Source organism: Thalassophryne amazonica, chromosome 11 (assembly GCF_902500255.1).
Source record: "Thalassophryne amazonica chromosome 11, fThaAma1.1, whole genome shotgun sequence".
NCBI classification, from domain to species: domain Eukaryota; kingdom Metazoa; phylum Chordata; class Actinopteri; order Batrachoidiformes; family Batrachoididae; genus Thalassophryne; species Thalassophryne amazonica.
This window is the reverse complement of record NC_047113.1, coordinates 6,600,866-6,617,787: the sequence shown is the minus strand read 5'-3', so window position 1 is coordinate 6,617,787 and position 16,922 is coordinate 6,600,866. Positions and strand designations below refer to the sequence as shown.

Sequence of the window (16,922 nt, the reverse complement as noted above, 5' to 3'; positions counted from 1 at the left end):
TATCGTCTAAAAGTTATCGGACAAAAATTAATCGGAAGATAATTGGTCCGATAATGGTTTTTAAAGTTATCTAAAAAGATAATCCGATAATGAAAACATTATCTTAGATAATTATCTGTTATCGGATTACCGGAAGTGTGCCCACCACTGAAATAAAGTGCAAGGGAGTGGTGGAAGCCAAAAGGCTTATAAAGAATCCACTTCCAAACAAAGCAAGCATAACAGAATACAACAGAATTACCCCATTTTTTCCAGACTGAAACAAATCATTGTATATACTCCTGCAGGATCTTCGCTTTTAGTCCACTTTTACACGTATATAAGGTGATTGTACATCTTCCGATTGATTCACAAGATGTACAATATCATTCCAAGATTTAACGTCATGATATCTGATGTGATGCTGATAACGAGTCCCTCTATGCAAATGTAAATGCAAATGTGCAGCCTGCCTGGTCACATAATTATGAATTTGATGGTTATGCACAAAATCCAATATTGATATCCAATATTAAAAAATCACAATGTATGATTTTTTTTAATAATTTATTTGTATGTTAATGCTGCAAATAAATATTTCAACACCTGTGAAAATCAATGTTAATATTTGGTACAGTAGCCTTTGTTTGCAATTACAGAGGTCAAACGTTTCCTGTGTTATGTGGGCCACCCGAAAAGGAGGTACTGCTGGCGAACGCCAGAGGGCGCCCTGCCTGTAGTCGTGTTTCAGGCACCAGAGGGCGCAGTCACCACCCAGGAGCCAGGACACCAGCTGTCAGAAATCATCTCATCATCATCCCATCCCATATAAGACTGGAGGAGACACCACATCTCTGCCGAGATATCAGTTTACCACTCAGGTAAAACTCTCAGCCGTGTCTGTGCTGAACGCACGTATCATTGTCTTTTGAAAACCTTTGCAGGAGTACCAGTTATCTTCAGTCAGCTGGGAGCTGGGTTTTGGACGTAGAAGAGTGACGGACTTCACTCCTCTTTCCAAACCAGAGAAGTAACAGTTGGTCTCTGCACGTTTCTGTGTTTTTGTGTCGGAGGTGGAGATTCTCCCACAAAAGGAACTGAACTGAATTGCTGATTGTTCTGCTGGGTGTGCACACACCCACCATTAACCTGTCTTCTGTTCCTGCCAGCAGTACCGGATCTGACAGCTGAAGTAGAGGCCACCTGGGGACTCAGGACTTGGCGGCTTCGGTTTGCTGCAGGTCTTCGTTGGCGGCGGAACCTTGTGGGCCCCGGCTCTTCTCTGGATAGGCGTCTCCTACCCTCGGACCTGCCCACACGTCACCTGTTGACATTTGTAATTGACTGTCTAAAAATAGTATTCGACCTGTTGTGCACATTTGCCACAATAAATTGTATTTATTTGACTACCCATTGACCGTTCATTTGCGCCCCCTGTTGTGAGTCCGTCATTACACTTCCCCAACATCCCTAGTTTTTCACCAGGTTTGCACACACTGCAGCAGGGATTTGGGTGGAGGTTGTTCCCCAAAATCTCGCAATACATGGCCCCGGTCATCCTCTCCTTAATACAGTGCAGTTGTCCTGTCCCATGTGCAGAAAAACAGCCCCAAAGCATGATGTTTCCACCCCCATGCTTCACAGTAGGGACAGTAGTGTTTTTGGGATGGTACTCAGCATTCTTCTTCCTCCAAACACGGCAACTGGAATTAAGACCAAAAAGTTCTATTTTGGTCTCATCTGACCACATAACTTTCTCCCCTGACTCCTCTGGATCATCCAGATGTTCCTGGGCAAACAAGACGGGCCTGGACGTGTGCTGATTTAAGCAGGGGAACCTTCCATGCCATGCATGATTTTAACCCATGACATCTTAGTGTATTACCCACAGTAACCTTGGAAACAGTGGTGCCAGCTCTCTACAGGTCATTGACCAGCTCCTCCTGTGCAGTTCTGGGCTGATTCCTCACCTTTCTTAGGATCACTGATATGCCACAAGGTGGGATCTTGCATGGAGCCCCAGTCTGAAGGAGATTGACAGTCATGTTTAGCTGCTTCCATTTTCTAATAATTGCTCCAACAGTTGATCTTTTTTCACCAAGCTGCTTGGCAATTGCCCCGTAGCCCTTTCCAGCCTTGTGGAGGTCTACAATTTTGTCTCTGGTGTCTTTGGACAGCTCTTTGGTCTTAGCCATGTTAGTAGTTTAAGTCTGCAGCTAACAACCTCAAATAGGTGCTTCTAATTTGGAATAATAAGTGGAGTGGAGTGGAGGTGGACTTTTTAGAGGCAGACTAACAGGTCTTTGAGGGCTGCAAATTTAAGTGCCCCTTCACATATAGTGCAAATTTGGTCGATTTGTGCATTAAGATAGATAGATAGATAGATAGATAGATAGATAGATAGATAGATAGATAGATAGATAGATAGATAGATAGATAGATAGATAGATAGATAGATAGATAGATAGATAGATAGATAGATAGATAGATAGATAGATAGATAGATAGATTTTATTATCACTGTCATTACAACAATGCGATTTCCGCACTCACATTCCACATACAAACAGCAATTAATCCACAATTATTACTTGTTTACCGTAATAAAGTAAAATGCTTATGTTTTGGTATTTAAGTCATGGTTATACAGTAGTGTTCAGAATAATAGTAGTGCTATGTGACTAAAAAGATTAATCCAGGTTTTGAGTATATTTCTTATTGTTACATGGGAAACAAGGTACCAGTAGATTCAGTAGATTCTCACAAATCCAGAAAGACCAAGTATTCATGATATGCACACTCTTAAGGCTATGAAATTGGGCTATTAGTAAAAAAAAGTAGAAAAGGGGGTGTTCACAATAATAGTAGCATCTGCTGTTGACGCTACAAACTCAAAACTATTATGTTCAAACTGTTTTTGTTTTTTAGCAATCCTGTGAATCACTAAACTAGTATTTAGTCGTATAACCACAGTTTTTCATGATTTCTTCACATCTGCGAGGCATTAATTTTGTTGGTTTGGAACCAAGATTTTGCTGGTTTACTAGTGTGCTTGGGGTCATTGTCTTGTTGAAACATCCATTTCAAGGGCATGTCCTCTTCAGCATAAGGCAACATGACCTCTTCAAGTATTTTGACATATCCAAACTGATCCATGATACCTGGTATGTGATATATAGGCCCAACACCATAGTAGGAGAAACATGCCCATATCATGATGCTTGCACCACAATGCTTCACTGTCTTCACTGTGAACTGTTGACGCTACAAACTCAAAACTATTATGTTCAAACTACTTTTTTAGCAATCCTGTGAATCACTAAACTAGTATTTAGTTGTATAACCACAGTTTTTCATGATTTCTTCACATCTGTGAGGCATTAATTTTGTTGGTTTGGAACCCTGATTTTGCTCGTTTACTAGTGTGCTTGAGGTCATTGTCTTGTTGAAACACCCATTTCAAGGGCATGTCCTCTTCAGCATAAGGCAACATGACCTCTTCAAGTATTTTGACATATTCAAACTGATCCATGATACCTGGTATGCGATATATAGGCCCAACACCATAGTGTTACTATTACACTACTCTCATCAGTCCACAAAATATTCCTCCATTTCTCTTTAGGCCAGTTGATGTGTTCTTTGGCAAATTGTAACCTCTTCTGCACATGTCTTTTATTTAACAGAGGGACTTTGCTGGGGATTCTTGCAAATAAATTAGCTTCACACAGGCATCTTCTAACTGTCACAGCACTTACAGGTAACTCCAGACTGTCTTTGATCATCCTGGAGCTGATGGGTGAGCCTTTGCCATTCTGGTTATTCTTCTATCCATTTTGATGGTTGTTTTCCATTTTCTTCCACGCGTCTCTGTTTTTTTGTCCATTTTAAAGCATTGGAGATCATTGTAGATGAACAGCCTATAATTTTTTTGCACCTACGTATAAGTTTTCCCCTCTCCAATCAACTTTTTAATCAAACTATGCTGTTCTTCTGAATAATGTCTTGAACATCCCATTTTCCTCAGGCTTTCAAAGAGAAAAGCATGTTCAACAGGTGCTGGCTTCATCCTTAAATAGGGGACACCTGATTCACACCTGTTTGTTCCACAAAATTGATGAACTCACTGACTGAATGCCACACTACTATTATTGTGAACACCCCCTTTTCTACTTTTTTTTTACTAATAGCCCAATTTCATAGCCTTAAGAGTGTGCATATCATGAATGCTTGGTCTTGTTGGATTTGTGAGAATCTACTGAATCTACTGGTACCTTGTTTCCCATGTAACAATAAGAAATATACTCAAAACCTGGATTAATCTTTTTAGTCACATAGCACTACTATTATTCTGAACACTACTGTAAATGACTTGAGTGCTGTGTGTCTGTACATACATGAGGTGATTCAGCACATACAGTAAGATGTTTTCTCCTCTCCTGAGCTTTTCCCTGAATGCAAAATGTGTTTTAATGTAGACTGAGGCCTGCTTGCTGCAGCACTGTCATAAATAAATGACCTGATAATTTTAGCATGCCACAGAGGCAAAAACAGAAGAGCACACAGTGAGCTCAGATTCTAAATGAACCCTTTGTTCAGACATCCACATTTCTCCTTTGTAGTATGTCCATACGCATGGGAATTATGTTCATTCTTGATTTGTGCTCTGTAAGGTGTCACTGTAACATACTGCAAGGACAAAAAAATCAAAATTAACACACTGTTTTCTTTATTCAGAGCCACAAAGATCTGCTTTCTTTTGTATTTGTACATTTTGATTTCTGACTAATATCACTGGACAAAAATAACAGATGGAATATATATAAATGTAATTTCAGCTTTATTGTATCATATAGGAATCTGGAGATAGATTCAAATAATTTTAATGAATAACACAGCATAATTCTGCATTAATGGCATAATGATGTCAACACTGTCCCTAAAGTAGCAATGGATGCTAATTAGACTTGTAGACAGGACACAATTAAGCTCATCTGGACCGCGCCCCAATGCACTGGTGCACACTGTGCACAAAATGGGATAGGTCTACCATGTTCATTACTCATGGGCATTTTGTAGTCTCAATATGATGTCAACCAGTCAGTGTGGCACCTGTCCAAGCACACAGCACTGTGGTACCAAGGAAGCAGACGCGTGTGAAAGAGTTAGTGCCTCGATAAAGACAGTCAGAGATGAAACTTGCAGGCTAGGGTTTCTTTGTTTTGTTTTGTTTTGTTTTTTTGTTGGTTTTTTTTTTTGCTATGTGCATACAAATTAAAAACTGCAATTTATCCACAAATCCTTGAATCATAAACATATATTGTAGCCATATAATATATTATATGGCTACAATGGTACGCGCTCTCTGATTGGCTGATTTCCGGTCTGATATTTTCCCCTATCCAATCGTTCCAGATCACGGATCAGATTTGCGACTTTGTTTACAGTTTTCACGGTGCGAAATAAAAGAAAACAAAAAGTGAACAATGAAATTACGAGCGACGAAGAGGATCATTCTCCGAGTGAATTTTATTACACTGACGAATTTGAATTGGAGGAATTAACAGCAAACAAGCTCAAAGTGGACATGCAAAAGGAAGACCAACAAGATGAGAACACAGCTCTGAACAGCCATATAATAAAAGAATTATTAACCTCGCTTGCTCACTTAATAATCCTTTAATATTTTGATCATATGTGGGTGAATCACTTCCCCAAACAATGTGCATGAAACAATAGCTGCAAATTCATGTTCATACATGTGAGAGGACCAGTAAGAGGATCAGTCAGGATCTAATATAATATAATAATATAATATCACTCACTCATCTTCAACTGCTTACTGAAATTAAACGTCACGGGAGGGGGGGTGGCTGGAGCCTATTCATAAGGCAGGCTACACTCCAACATATAGACAATTTAAAGTTTCCAGTTCACCTACCCTGTGTGTCTTTGGATGTGGGAGGAAGCTGGAGCACCTGGAGGGAACTCACGCAAACACAGGGAGAACATACAAACTCCACACAGAAAGACCACAGGTGGAATCAAACCCATGACCTCCTTGCTGTGACGCAACAGTGTTAACCACTAATCCACATGGTTAACCTAATCCCAGCTCATAAATCAACAATAAATGATACAACATTTTTAGAAGCTAAAATGTCCATTTGTTTCTCCTAGAGACTTTCACCTGTCATTTTATTATAAATGCAGTTCTGAGTTTCATACAATATTGTCAGAAGTCTGTGTACAAAAAAAAAAAATGCATGCTGATATGCATCACAGCACGCCTGTAAAATGTTTTTAATATTCACCCAGTGTTAATGTTTTTGTAATGGTAGTCAAACTCCTTATTGTTGAGATCTACTTGCTTCACAGTGACATTCATTCATTCATTCATTCATTTTCTATACCTCCAGTAAATGGTCACGGGGGGCTGTAATCTATCACAGCAGTCATAAGGTGAGAGGTGGGGTACACCCTGTATAGCACACCAGCCTATCACAGGGCCACATACAGACAGACAAACTCACACAAACCATGGTCAGTTTCAAGTTTCCAGTCCACCTAACCTGCGTGTCTTTGGAAGTGGGAGGAAGCCGGAGACGTGGAGGGAACCAACACGAGCACAGGGAGAACATGTAACTCCACAGAGAAATGATCCTATATAGGACCTTGTTACTGCAGGCGGCAGTGCGAACCACTCAGCTGCCCCTCTGCCCTGGCATGCTTATGAAAATATCAGCACAGCTTAATGTCCACAAAAACACAGCTTCCAAACAAGCCAACTGACTTTCATGATCAACAGTCCAAATCCATAAAATACATCCAAAAGTGTTCAGGAAGCAAAATCTTTGTTCTTCAGTGTACTGATTCATCAAATAAGGGAAACTTTCAATAGTCAGAAAATCACTGTTATTAAATCTAACCTTAACCCCATTCAGTTTTACTCACTACATTTGTGAATCACATGAGGTGGACTGCTTGTTGTGAGGAAATATCACTTATGACATTTTGACCATGTGACACATTTCTGCAGAAATGCACACCTGTGCATGATCCGGCACACAGGTGCCTCAGTGCTGAAGACCCCACCAAATGGAAAAGATCAAGAGGATGCCCACACTTCACCTGGCTGCAGCAGATAGATGGGTACTTTCTGGAGGTGAGGGTAGACCGGTTGTCTGCTTGGGTTGTTGTCATTCAGAACCCAAGAAATTTCCATAGCGTGGTGGACATGTGACACCAGCATTCTCCCAGACCTGACTACACTTTCTTGCCTAATGGAGCAACAACACATGACAATTGTATAAAAAGCAGCATGAGTAAAATATAAACACATTTGGGAATATTTGACAAACTTGATTCAAATATTCTGAACTACAAAGCAGATATCTGTTGTACAAAGGTTTTGCCTGTATTCATTCCAAAATAAAGTCTTTCCATCTCTACCTCAAACTTTTCTTTCACTGCAACATTTTTGGTCCTACATGATGTTGTGTTTCTGATGGAGATGGAGGTGGAGGGTGGGGTGGGGGGGGGTCTTGTTGCTTTGAAAGTGCAACATTGATCTCAAATCTTTGAAACACTTTGGTTTGCAGTTGCTGTATTAGCTGGCATTTGTACATTCATAAGTTCTCCTTCACACATAACACGAAAGATGCAGAAACCAGAAGAAAATCCACAAACCAAAAACGAAATGGGGAACCATGAAATGTTCCACCTGCTGTCAGGAGGAACGCACAGTCGAACAAGCATGCATGATACCGCAGCGACGGTTACTTGCACGCTCGTGTTCGTGCACACGAAATCAGTGCGAGCACGTGGAACGTCATGCACACAGCAGCGGAGCAAAAAATGTAAAAAAACACACCACAATTTATAATACTTAATTCCTGTTATAAAGAGTGGACTTAGACTCCGCCTAGACGGACACCAGGAAGTAATAAAATGACACGGATCACTGTTCTCCATTTTATATTTTAAATGAATTACCTGATGTGCTCAAGCCAGCCAGCTCTGGCCTCATGAAGAGCTGGACTCTCGCGTCGTGAACACATGCAGCCAGCATGGCGTGTCCAGTGCGCAGTGATCTTCTGCAAATGTGATCTGTGTTTTAATTATTACAATGTGGGGAAATCCCGCAGTGACAGGCGCCTCATGGGAGTGGGGTGATTTCCTGCGTGGCACAATATTCATCAGCGTTGCAGTGTGCTGAAGCACCGGTCAGCTGAAGCGATATGTTTTAATTTATTCCCACGTGAGGACAGCAGGTTGAGGTCCGCGCCTCACAGTACAGTTATGTGAGGTCGCATCCTACAAGACAGTACGGGTGTTCCCCAGCTGTGAATTGCGAGCACAGATATCTGAAGAGCTTCACGGCGCAGGGGGACACGCCCACCTCCAGACCTCATCAGCTCAGAAAAAAGGCTCACTCTCTGTACCTTCATTCTGTGATTTTTATTCTATGTGTGTATTATTATGTGTTTGTCCTGCATCTGTCTGATGTCTGTGTTTGTAATGTAACATGTCACGTGCACTGAGCTGTCATTTCCAGCTGTCAGGGAGTCCCTGGCCGGCGGTGCTGTGTGCGCTCAGGTGTGGCTGGCCAGTCTCATCTGATCATGTCTGTACATACATATCAACATTTCATGCAAGTGTGCTCCCCTCCCGCATGCCACATGTGTTGAGGGAGTGCAACAAACACGCAGGCCAATCTATTGGTCTGTGATATTGTGACAAAAAGCACCTCATTTTCATCACAGCAGCAGGAATTCATTCTCATTCATTCTGTGATGGCTGCACGAAATTAAAAGTGAAGCGAAGTGAAGTTAGGGTTGGGGGTAGGAGTAGGGTTAGTAATAGTAAGTTAAAAAAAAATCACAAAAATTTTACTAATTTCGTGACGGGAGCATGAAACAAAAAAAGGTGAGACGGGGCTGTGAGGGGATAGCCAACACTCTGGCACGCCACATGTGCGTTGCCAGGTTACACCACAATTGTGGGGCACTTTGACACTTTTCACAGACAGGTTGAATGGAGTTGCCTGTTGTCTACTCTCGCACCAGGAGTGCGAATAGCCCCACCTTTTGTCCAGCGAGCGGTGTTGAATGTTCGTGTGTGTCACCTGGAATTTGGCCGACACCTGCCGTGAGAGGGATAGAATGGGCTTTCACAGGGCACTCTCTGTCTTTCGGCCACTTGTGTGTGTAAATAGTTGTAGTGACAGGTGTATGAGGCTTTAGAGGTGGCTCAGATTTTTCACGAATGGCATGCAATTCCTCCTTTGTGCACTAGTCGGCTTCAATTGTGTTATATGTGAAGGGACTGCCGCACAGAAAGACTCTTACCTTCCACTTTTCATATTTCTGTCCCAGCTCAATGTCCATCACTGTAACATAATATACTTAATGATTGTTTGTTATTTTTAATAAATTTTCTGCAATTTCCTGGTAGCAAAGTGAAATTAATATAATGTGTTGAATTAAGTGCAAAATACTACACTAAATCATTGCTGGATTTAGTTTGATAGAACAACTGCTAGATTTAAAATAACATCAAACTTAATCATTTCTGGATTTATTTTAATGTGAGATGGAGTCATTGTTGGTTTTAGTTTAAAATCACTGTGAATCACTGCTGGATTTAAGATGTATATCTAAGTCCTACATAGGCCCTAATGGCCATTGGTGCTGGTTCTTACTCCGGGATTCTATAGTGTGAAGCAGTTATGAGTCCATGACTCCGCCTCGAAGGGACACCAGTGCAATGCAGGTTAGTCTCTCAACCAAGGCCAGTACCCATTTTTAGATGGGTGTACTGGGACATTCATGAAGTCTCTTCTCCAATGATACAGACAGTTAACATGACTGGGATTCAAACCAAGGTCTCTGCATTGCTAGCCAAGCTCCTTATCCCACTGAGATACGTGCTCTACATTGCTGGATATAATTTAGAATTTAAAAAACATCCTTGTTGGATTTACTTTAACATCAATCTGAACAGTGTGTGTGTGTGAGAGAGAGAGAGAGAGAGAGAGAGAGAGAGAGAGAGAGAGAGAGAGAGAGAGAGAGAGAGAGAGAGAGAGAGAGAGAGAGAGAGAGAGAGAGAGAGAGAGAGAGAGAGAACCATTGCTAGATTTGATTGAACATGAAACTGAATCATTGCTGGGTTTAGTTTGACACAAAACTGAGCTATTACTGGCTTTGATTTGACATGAAACTAGATCATTACTGGATTTAGACAGACATGAAACTGAATCATTGTTGAATTAGTTTGAAAATGAAATTGAATTGTTGCTGGATTAAGTTTGATATAAAAGTAAATCACTGCTAGATTTAATTTCACATGAAACTGATTTTCTGTGTGAAACTAACTGTATCATTGTTAGATTCAAATTTGCATTAAATATTTACAAGATTCAATTTGACAAGAAACTGAATCACTGCTAGATTCACTCACTCACTCATCTTCAACCGCTTTTCCAGGATGGGGTCACGGGACTGCTAGATTCAGTTTGACAATCTAAATCATTGCTAGAGTTAATTTGACATGAACCTGAATCATTGCTGGATTTAGTTTGACATGAAACTGAATCACTGCTGGATTTAGCTTGACATGAAATGGAATCATTACCATATTTGAGTTGACATGAAAGTGAAGCATTGCTGGATTTAGTTTGACATGAAACTGAATCATCACTGGATTTAGTTTGACATGAAAGTGAAGCATTGCTGGATTTAGTTTGATATGAAACAAAGACATTGTTAGGTTTGATTATTCATTAAACTGAATCATTGCTGGGTTTAGTTTGATGTGAAAGTGAAGCATTGCTGAATTTAGTTTCATATGAAACAGTCATTGCTAAGTTTGATTTTACATTAAACTGAATCATTGCTGGGTTTAGTTTGACATAAAACTGGATCATCACTGGATTTAGTTAGACATGAAATGGAATCATTACCGGATTTGATTTGACATGAAAGTGAAACATTGCCAGATTTAGTTTAATATGAAACAATGTCATTGCTAGCTTTGATTTTAAATAGAACAATCATTGCTGGATTTAGTCAAACATGAAACTGAATCATTATTTAGTTTAATATGAAACTGAATCATTGCTAGACATGATTAAACACAAAATTTAATTATTGTTGAATTTAGTCCCTACACTCTTAGTCTGTGGAGTCATGTTGGATCTAGTAACATGGAACTTGTGGCTATTTGGTTTGTCCTATCTTCTTGGAGTGGCATAAAATGAACTGAGTTTAGAGGGAGGACAGATTGCTGCCTGCAGTGTTCAAGGACGTGTTCATGTGCATGTTCTTTGGCCTACTGGCCTTATGACTTTTAAAGTATATTTAGGTCGTTCCAAGTGAAAACTGTCCTGTTTCTGACATATTCAGTAAAAAGTACTCCTTTTTTCCTCCGAGGCCGGTGATTCCATCATTTTTGCCAGGGGTTGTATATTTGGAAAATCACAAAAGAAAAAAAATAACAGCTATGCAGTGAGTAGTGAGAGTTGCTGTCTCTTTATAAACAGGGGGAGGGGCAACGGTTTCACAAGTTGGGACTCACTCTCACTAAACATGCACACACAGAAATCTGATGCACTAAACATGCATGTGTGGTAAGGCCAAAAATATAAACAAGGGGACAGAAAAGCTCAGAGCGCAGAGGGAGTGTTGCTTCATTCTCTGCACAGGATGCTATTAAGCCACTTAATTTTTTACACAGAAAATATTTCCTGGCTGCAATAGTAGTGTTTAAAATCTCATTCATATCACCATGAACTTCACACCAAAGGAGGATGTGACCATTCTGTGACCTGTGAAAAGGCAACTGGCTAAAATGGATCACATTCCAGTAGCAGGGGTCGTGGCCAAGTGGTTAATGCGCTTGGTTTCAGTGCAGAAGGTTCCGGGTTCAAATCCCACCACTGCCACATTTCTCCATGTAACGTGGAGTTGCGTCAGGAAGGGCATCTGGCATAAAACCTGTGCCAATTCAACATGCAGATCCACCTTGGATTTGCTGTGGCGATCCCAAGTGCAAACAAGGGAGCAGCCGAAGGGACTTACTTACTATTCCAGTAGTTACATTATCTTAAAGAGAATAAGAGTTTATGAAAGCAATTAATTTCTGCTGTATATTTTCATTTAAATAAGAAAATATTATCTAGATGTTTTCAAGATGATAATAAAGAGCACAATTTATCTATATCTATCTATATAGATAGATAGATAGATAGATAGATAGATAGATAGATAGATAGATAGATAGATAGATAGATAGATAGATAGATAGATAGATAGATAGATAGATAGATAGATAGATAGATAGATAGATAGATAGATAGATAGATAGATAGATAGATAGATAGATATACAGTATATAAAATCATATAAAGAAGCCTCATTTTTACCCGAGGGCATCAAATATGGCCATCGGGTATTGCAAAGGCTTTTCATACGTCTGTCCAACCATCTGTCCAACCATCTGTCCGTCTGTCTGTGCTCAGCATATGTCCAGTCCTATTCCTGCCAGACCCTTCCAATTCACAGGGAACATTTTTGAGATACAGACCTTTCAAAGTTCAAAGATGCTCACCTTGACCTATTTTAAGAGATATTTTAAGAGGTTAAAAAGTTACATTCTGTTTCAGTCTGATCTGTTTTGTTTTTGAGTGACGCGGGTGACGGCCAATCAGAGTGGAGCTGTACCGTGATGTCAGTTGCTGGTCTCTTCAAAATGACTTTGTTTTGTGTGTTTATATACGTTTTGTATATATTATGTAAAAAGCTAGTGAGAAATAAACACTTCTAAAACTGAAAATGCTGTTTTTGGAACCTAATAACTTAGACTGCTGTGGGTTCCCATGATGCACTGAGTGTTTCTTTCTCTTTTTGCTCTGTATGCACCACTCTGCATTTAATCATTAGTGATTGATCTCTGCTCCCCTCCACAGCATGTTTTTTTCCTGGTTCTCTCCCTTAGCCCCAACCAGTCCCAGCAGAAGACTGCCCCTCCCTGAGCCTGGTTCTGCTGGAGGTTTCTTCCTGTTAAAAGGGAGTTTTTCCTTCCCACTGTCGCCAAGTGCTTGCTCACAGGGGGTCGTTTTGACCATTGGGGTTTTTCCGTAATTATTGTATGGCTTTGCCTTACAATATAAAGCACCTTGGGGCAACTGTTTGTTGTGATTTGGCGCTATATAAATAAAATTGATTTGATTTGATTTAATAACACCTCTGGAGTCATTTACAACACATTTTGCCAAGGTTAGCATGGTAGCTGCTTGCTAACAGCTTTGTTTCTGGTATATTATGTAAAAGCTAACAAGAAATAAACACTTCTAAAACTGTAAATGGTGTTTTGGACCTAACACCTCTGGAGTCATTTACAAGACATTTTACTGACATTAGCTTGCACGCTATCTTTCGCAAAGTCAAGGCTAACTTCCTATGGAGTTAAATTTGTCTCATTAATGCGTGCAAATGCACAGTGGGTGACCTACAAATATTCCTTGATTTGCACAACATGAACAAATGATGATTTGATTTGAACATGTTCAAATTGTAAGACAATAGGATCTAAATAATTAATTAAACAACTGCAAATTATACAGAACACAATGCTCACACAACTGAGGGAATTTCAGCATTGCATTATATTTATTTTATTTTATCATTTTATTTTATTTTCAGGTGAAATGTAGTAAGAGGCTGAGGGAGAACTGTAGTGTGTGTTAATTACAAAATGTTCACTGACATCATTTTTTGAATGCATATATGCAGAATGGTTACATTTACTATTTGAGAAGAGCAAAATGCTTCCACACTCCAAGTTTTAGTGCTCTCAGCTTTGTGCAGCCAGAGGATGCTTCCTGTATGTGTGGATTATAGGTTCTCGACAGTAGGCTGCAAATATGTGCTGTAAAGTAGATTAAAACACGGGCGAAGTGGATAAGAGAGATTATTTTCCAAAAAAGTCCATGTAGCTCTTTAGGCACTCAGCCATTATTACAATTAAAGGTGAGAGACTGGAGAGTATAGCAGATTGGATTATATACCTGCCTCAGAGGTTTTTGTGTGGGATTATTAAAAAGAGGATGTTTGATAAGAAAAAGGACCCATTCAAAGGTTTTTCTCCCCACGCCAGAGAGGAAAAAAGGTGAAAAAGACTGAAAAGTGCACAAGTAAAATCCTCATTTAAGACTCCTCCAGTATTATTTCTTTTTTATTTCTGTCCTGATTGTTGTATAAATAAAACACATTTTGCTGCAGAGTTTTGAATGATATTCTGCCTGATTTGATTCATGTAGCACACGAGCAGAAATGGATTATAATGCCAACTTTTCTGTGTCACGCACGCTCTCCATCTCTGCTCCTCCACACGCACGGCGTGCTTCAGTGTAATAACGCCACCATGCAGATGTTGCAGGAGTTTCAGTTGTGCACGCTGCTGACGCGCTTCACTTTCACGCATTCACTGTCACGCTCCTCATTATGGGTGACCGGGTTACGTGGATGATTGACGCGTCAGTGGAGCGCATGCATGCGCGTATATGCACACTTGACACACGTACAGACCACACACACGTGCACGCGCAGGCAGAGCCCTGTCTCCTTCCGTCAGCAACCCTTTTTTCCCTTTACATTCTTCATATATATATATGAAGAGTGAGTGTGCGGTGTGAGCGTGGCAGGCGTGTGAGGTTGAAGCCGTGAACTTACCGCAGTCCTCGCACAGCACTCTGTCCACATCCTTCTTCAGCTCCGGCTCGCTGGCGTCCACGGGGGCGTAAGAAGCCTTGAATACCAACGGCTCGGCGGTCGGGTCCATGAAAAAGATGTATCTGTGATCCTTCTCCACCGTGGTGCACGGGGCCTCGGAGCCGAAGTCCCCGACGGTCACGAGCTGCTCCCTCTCGAGGCCGCCGCTGTTGACGGGCCACACGTCCAGCACTTTGACATTCACACTGTACGGCTCCCGGGAGGAGACGTTCTCCGGGGAGGAGCGCACCTCGCCCTCGATGACCACGGCGGATCGGTACGCCTGGTCCTGGAGGGAGTTGAGACTCGGGGCGTAACAGGCGAAGGAGACCCCGATGACCAGCATGGAGAAATGCACTGGATCCAGCCTCATGCCGTTAGCCTGTGCTGTGCTGCAGTGCTGCTGGGCGGCGGAGCGAGCTGGAAGAGAGAGACGGCGGCGGCGAGCAGGCAGGGCAGAGCGGCAGACCGAGCGCGAGTGTCCGTGCCATCTGTGTCCGCTGCTGCTTTCCCCATACGGCTGCTGCTGGCCTCGGAAGGGGGGGACACACCAGCCTAGGAACCGGAAACGCTCCGCTTCTGCATGCTTACAAATGTGACTGCTGCATTCTCCTTCACCGCCCACCCTCCCCCTCTTATCTCCCCTTTTCCTGAAAGGCAAAACAAGACTCGTAAATTAGCCTCCTCTCGAATCCAGGACTGAAGCCTGCCTCTCTCTCTCTCTCTCTCTCTCTCTCTCTCTCTCTCTCTCTCTCTCTCTCTCTCTCTCTCTCTCTCTCCAGCTAATAGGCTAGCATCGCACGGGTGGGCGCATCGCCTCTCTGGAATAAGAAGAAGAGAAGAGGAAGACAGAGAGACAGAGAAAAAACGATGTTTGCGCGTACAGAGGATTGGCCGTTACGCACTCCGCTCGACAGCAACATCCTGTCCTTCATCCATTTGTTTCGCTCCCCACCTCATCCAAAATCCGTGTGCGTGTTAAGAAAAAGAAGACGCTGCGTGCACGAAAAGGCGCACGGCAGAGATGAGCGGCGGTTATCCGTTGTTGCGACAGCAGCGCGCGCCCTCCAGCCGTGCGCCCTGCCTGCGCCTCTAATCAAACACGAGCGGCTTTTACGTGCGCAAACATCACCTGCACGCTCACTGGCGTCGGCTCGCCACGTCCTGCGCAAACACTCTAATGACCCGAGTACGCACCGGCACCGGCACACCGACCGGCATGGTCACGTGCCGCTCGGTGTTTGAAGACTTGCTGCGGGTGGACGCGCGGGAGAAATCACGCAGTTTGCTTCTGCAGCCGAGCCTCACACGGCGCGCACCGTGGATCTCCAGTACGCGGGGTGCAAAAGAGGCTCGAGGCGGCGGGGATAGTATACACACACGCACGCACGCGCGCACACACACACACACACACTGCGGAAAGATGACTAACGCTGCGAAACTCTCTCAGTAGGTTCCTCAGCATGTGCGCAGAGCTACAGGAGTTTGTCCACATGGCTGCCCGACCACATAAAGACACAAAGCCACAATTAGTGGAGTCAGTTTTATTCTTCTTCACCCCACTGTTCTGTTCTGTAACAGAAACGCAACCAGCCCGGCCCCAGTAAGAACAATCACAAACTTTCTTACCACTGAAACAAGGTCTGTTGTCCCGTTGAAGCTTTGTAAAAGTATCAGACTTATCAGAGCTTCAGTCCATCAGTCAAATCCTTCACTGGATTCACCTTTGACTCCAAAAAGCCGCGCGTCCTTCAGCGGAGGTCAGAAAAACTTTCATTGTCCACCCTGAAAAGAACAATGAGATGGCTTCTGTTTTTGAGTTGTACGTCCACCGAAAATGATTTAAATAAACTGAATGAGAGCTACGTAGTTTAGTGAAAGAATGCAGCTTCATCTGGGGGCCAGCCTCTGTCCATGGTGCTGAAACAGCCGAAGGCTGCAGTGCTGTGGAACTGAGTGTGACGAATTTACCCGCAAGCGTAATTTTAGCCATATGACCTCCAGAAGGCCAAAGTGAACGTTACTGGCTGGTCTGCTGCACTAAGCCCTGACATGAACCCCACTGAAAATCTGAAGACCAAGGTTCATGCCAGAACACTATCAAATCTGGAGGAGGTTGAGCGAATCACCAAAGAAGAATGGAAATGGAGTTCCTCAGGAGTCATGTCTGAG

At 42.2% G+C, this 16,922-nt stretch overlaps 1 protein-coding gene across 1 annotated transcript in view; it reads right to left on the bottom strand.

Moving 5' to 3' along the window:
* Positions 1–16,159, bottom strand: part of LOC117520008 (pro-neuregulin-2, membrane-bound isoform-like) — a 447,661-nt gene extending 431,502 nt beyond the window's left edge. Inside the window, exons 1-2 of the mRNA XM_034181302.1 lie at positions 16,129–16,159; positions 14,712–15,305 (exon numbers count right to left, since the gene is read on the bottom strand). Of these exons, the coding sequence (XP_034037193.1) occupies positions 14,712–15,123 (412 nt within the window). The 5' untranslated portion in view covers positions 15,124–15,305; positions 16,129–16,159. The remainder of the gene's footprint in view (positions 1–14,711; positions 15,306–16,128) is intronic.
* Positions 16,160–16,922: the final 763 nt, after the last annotated feature.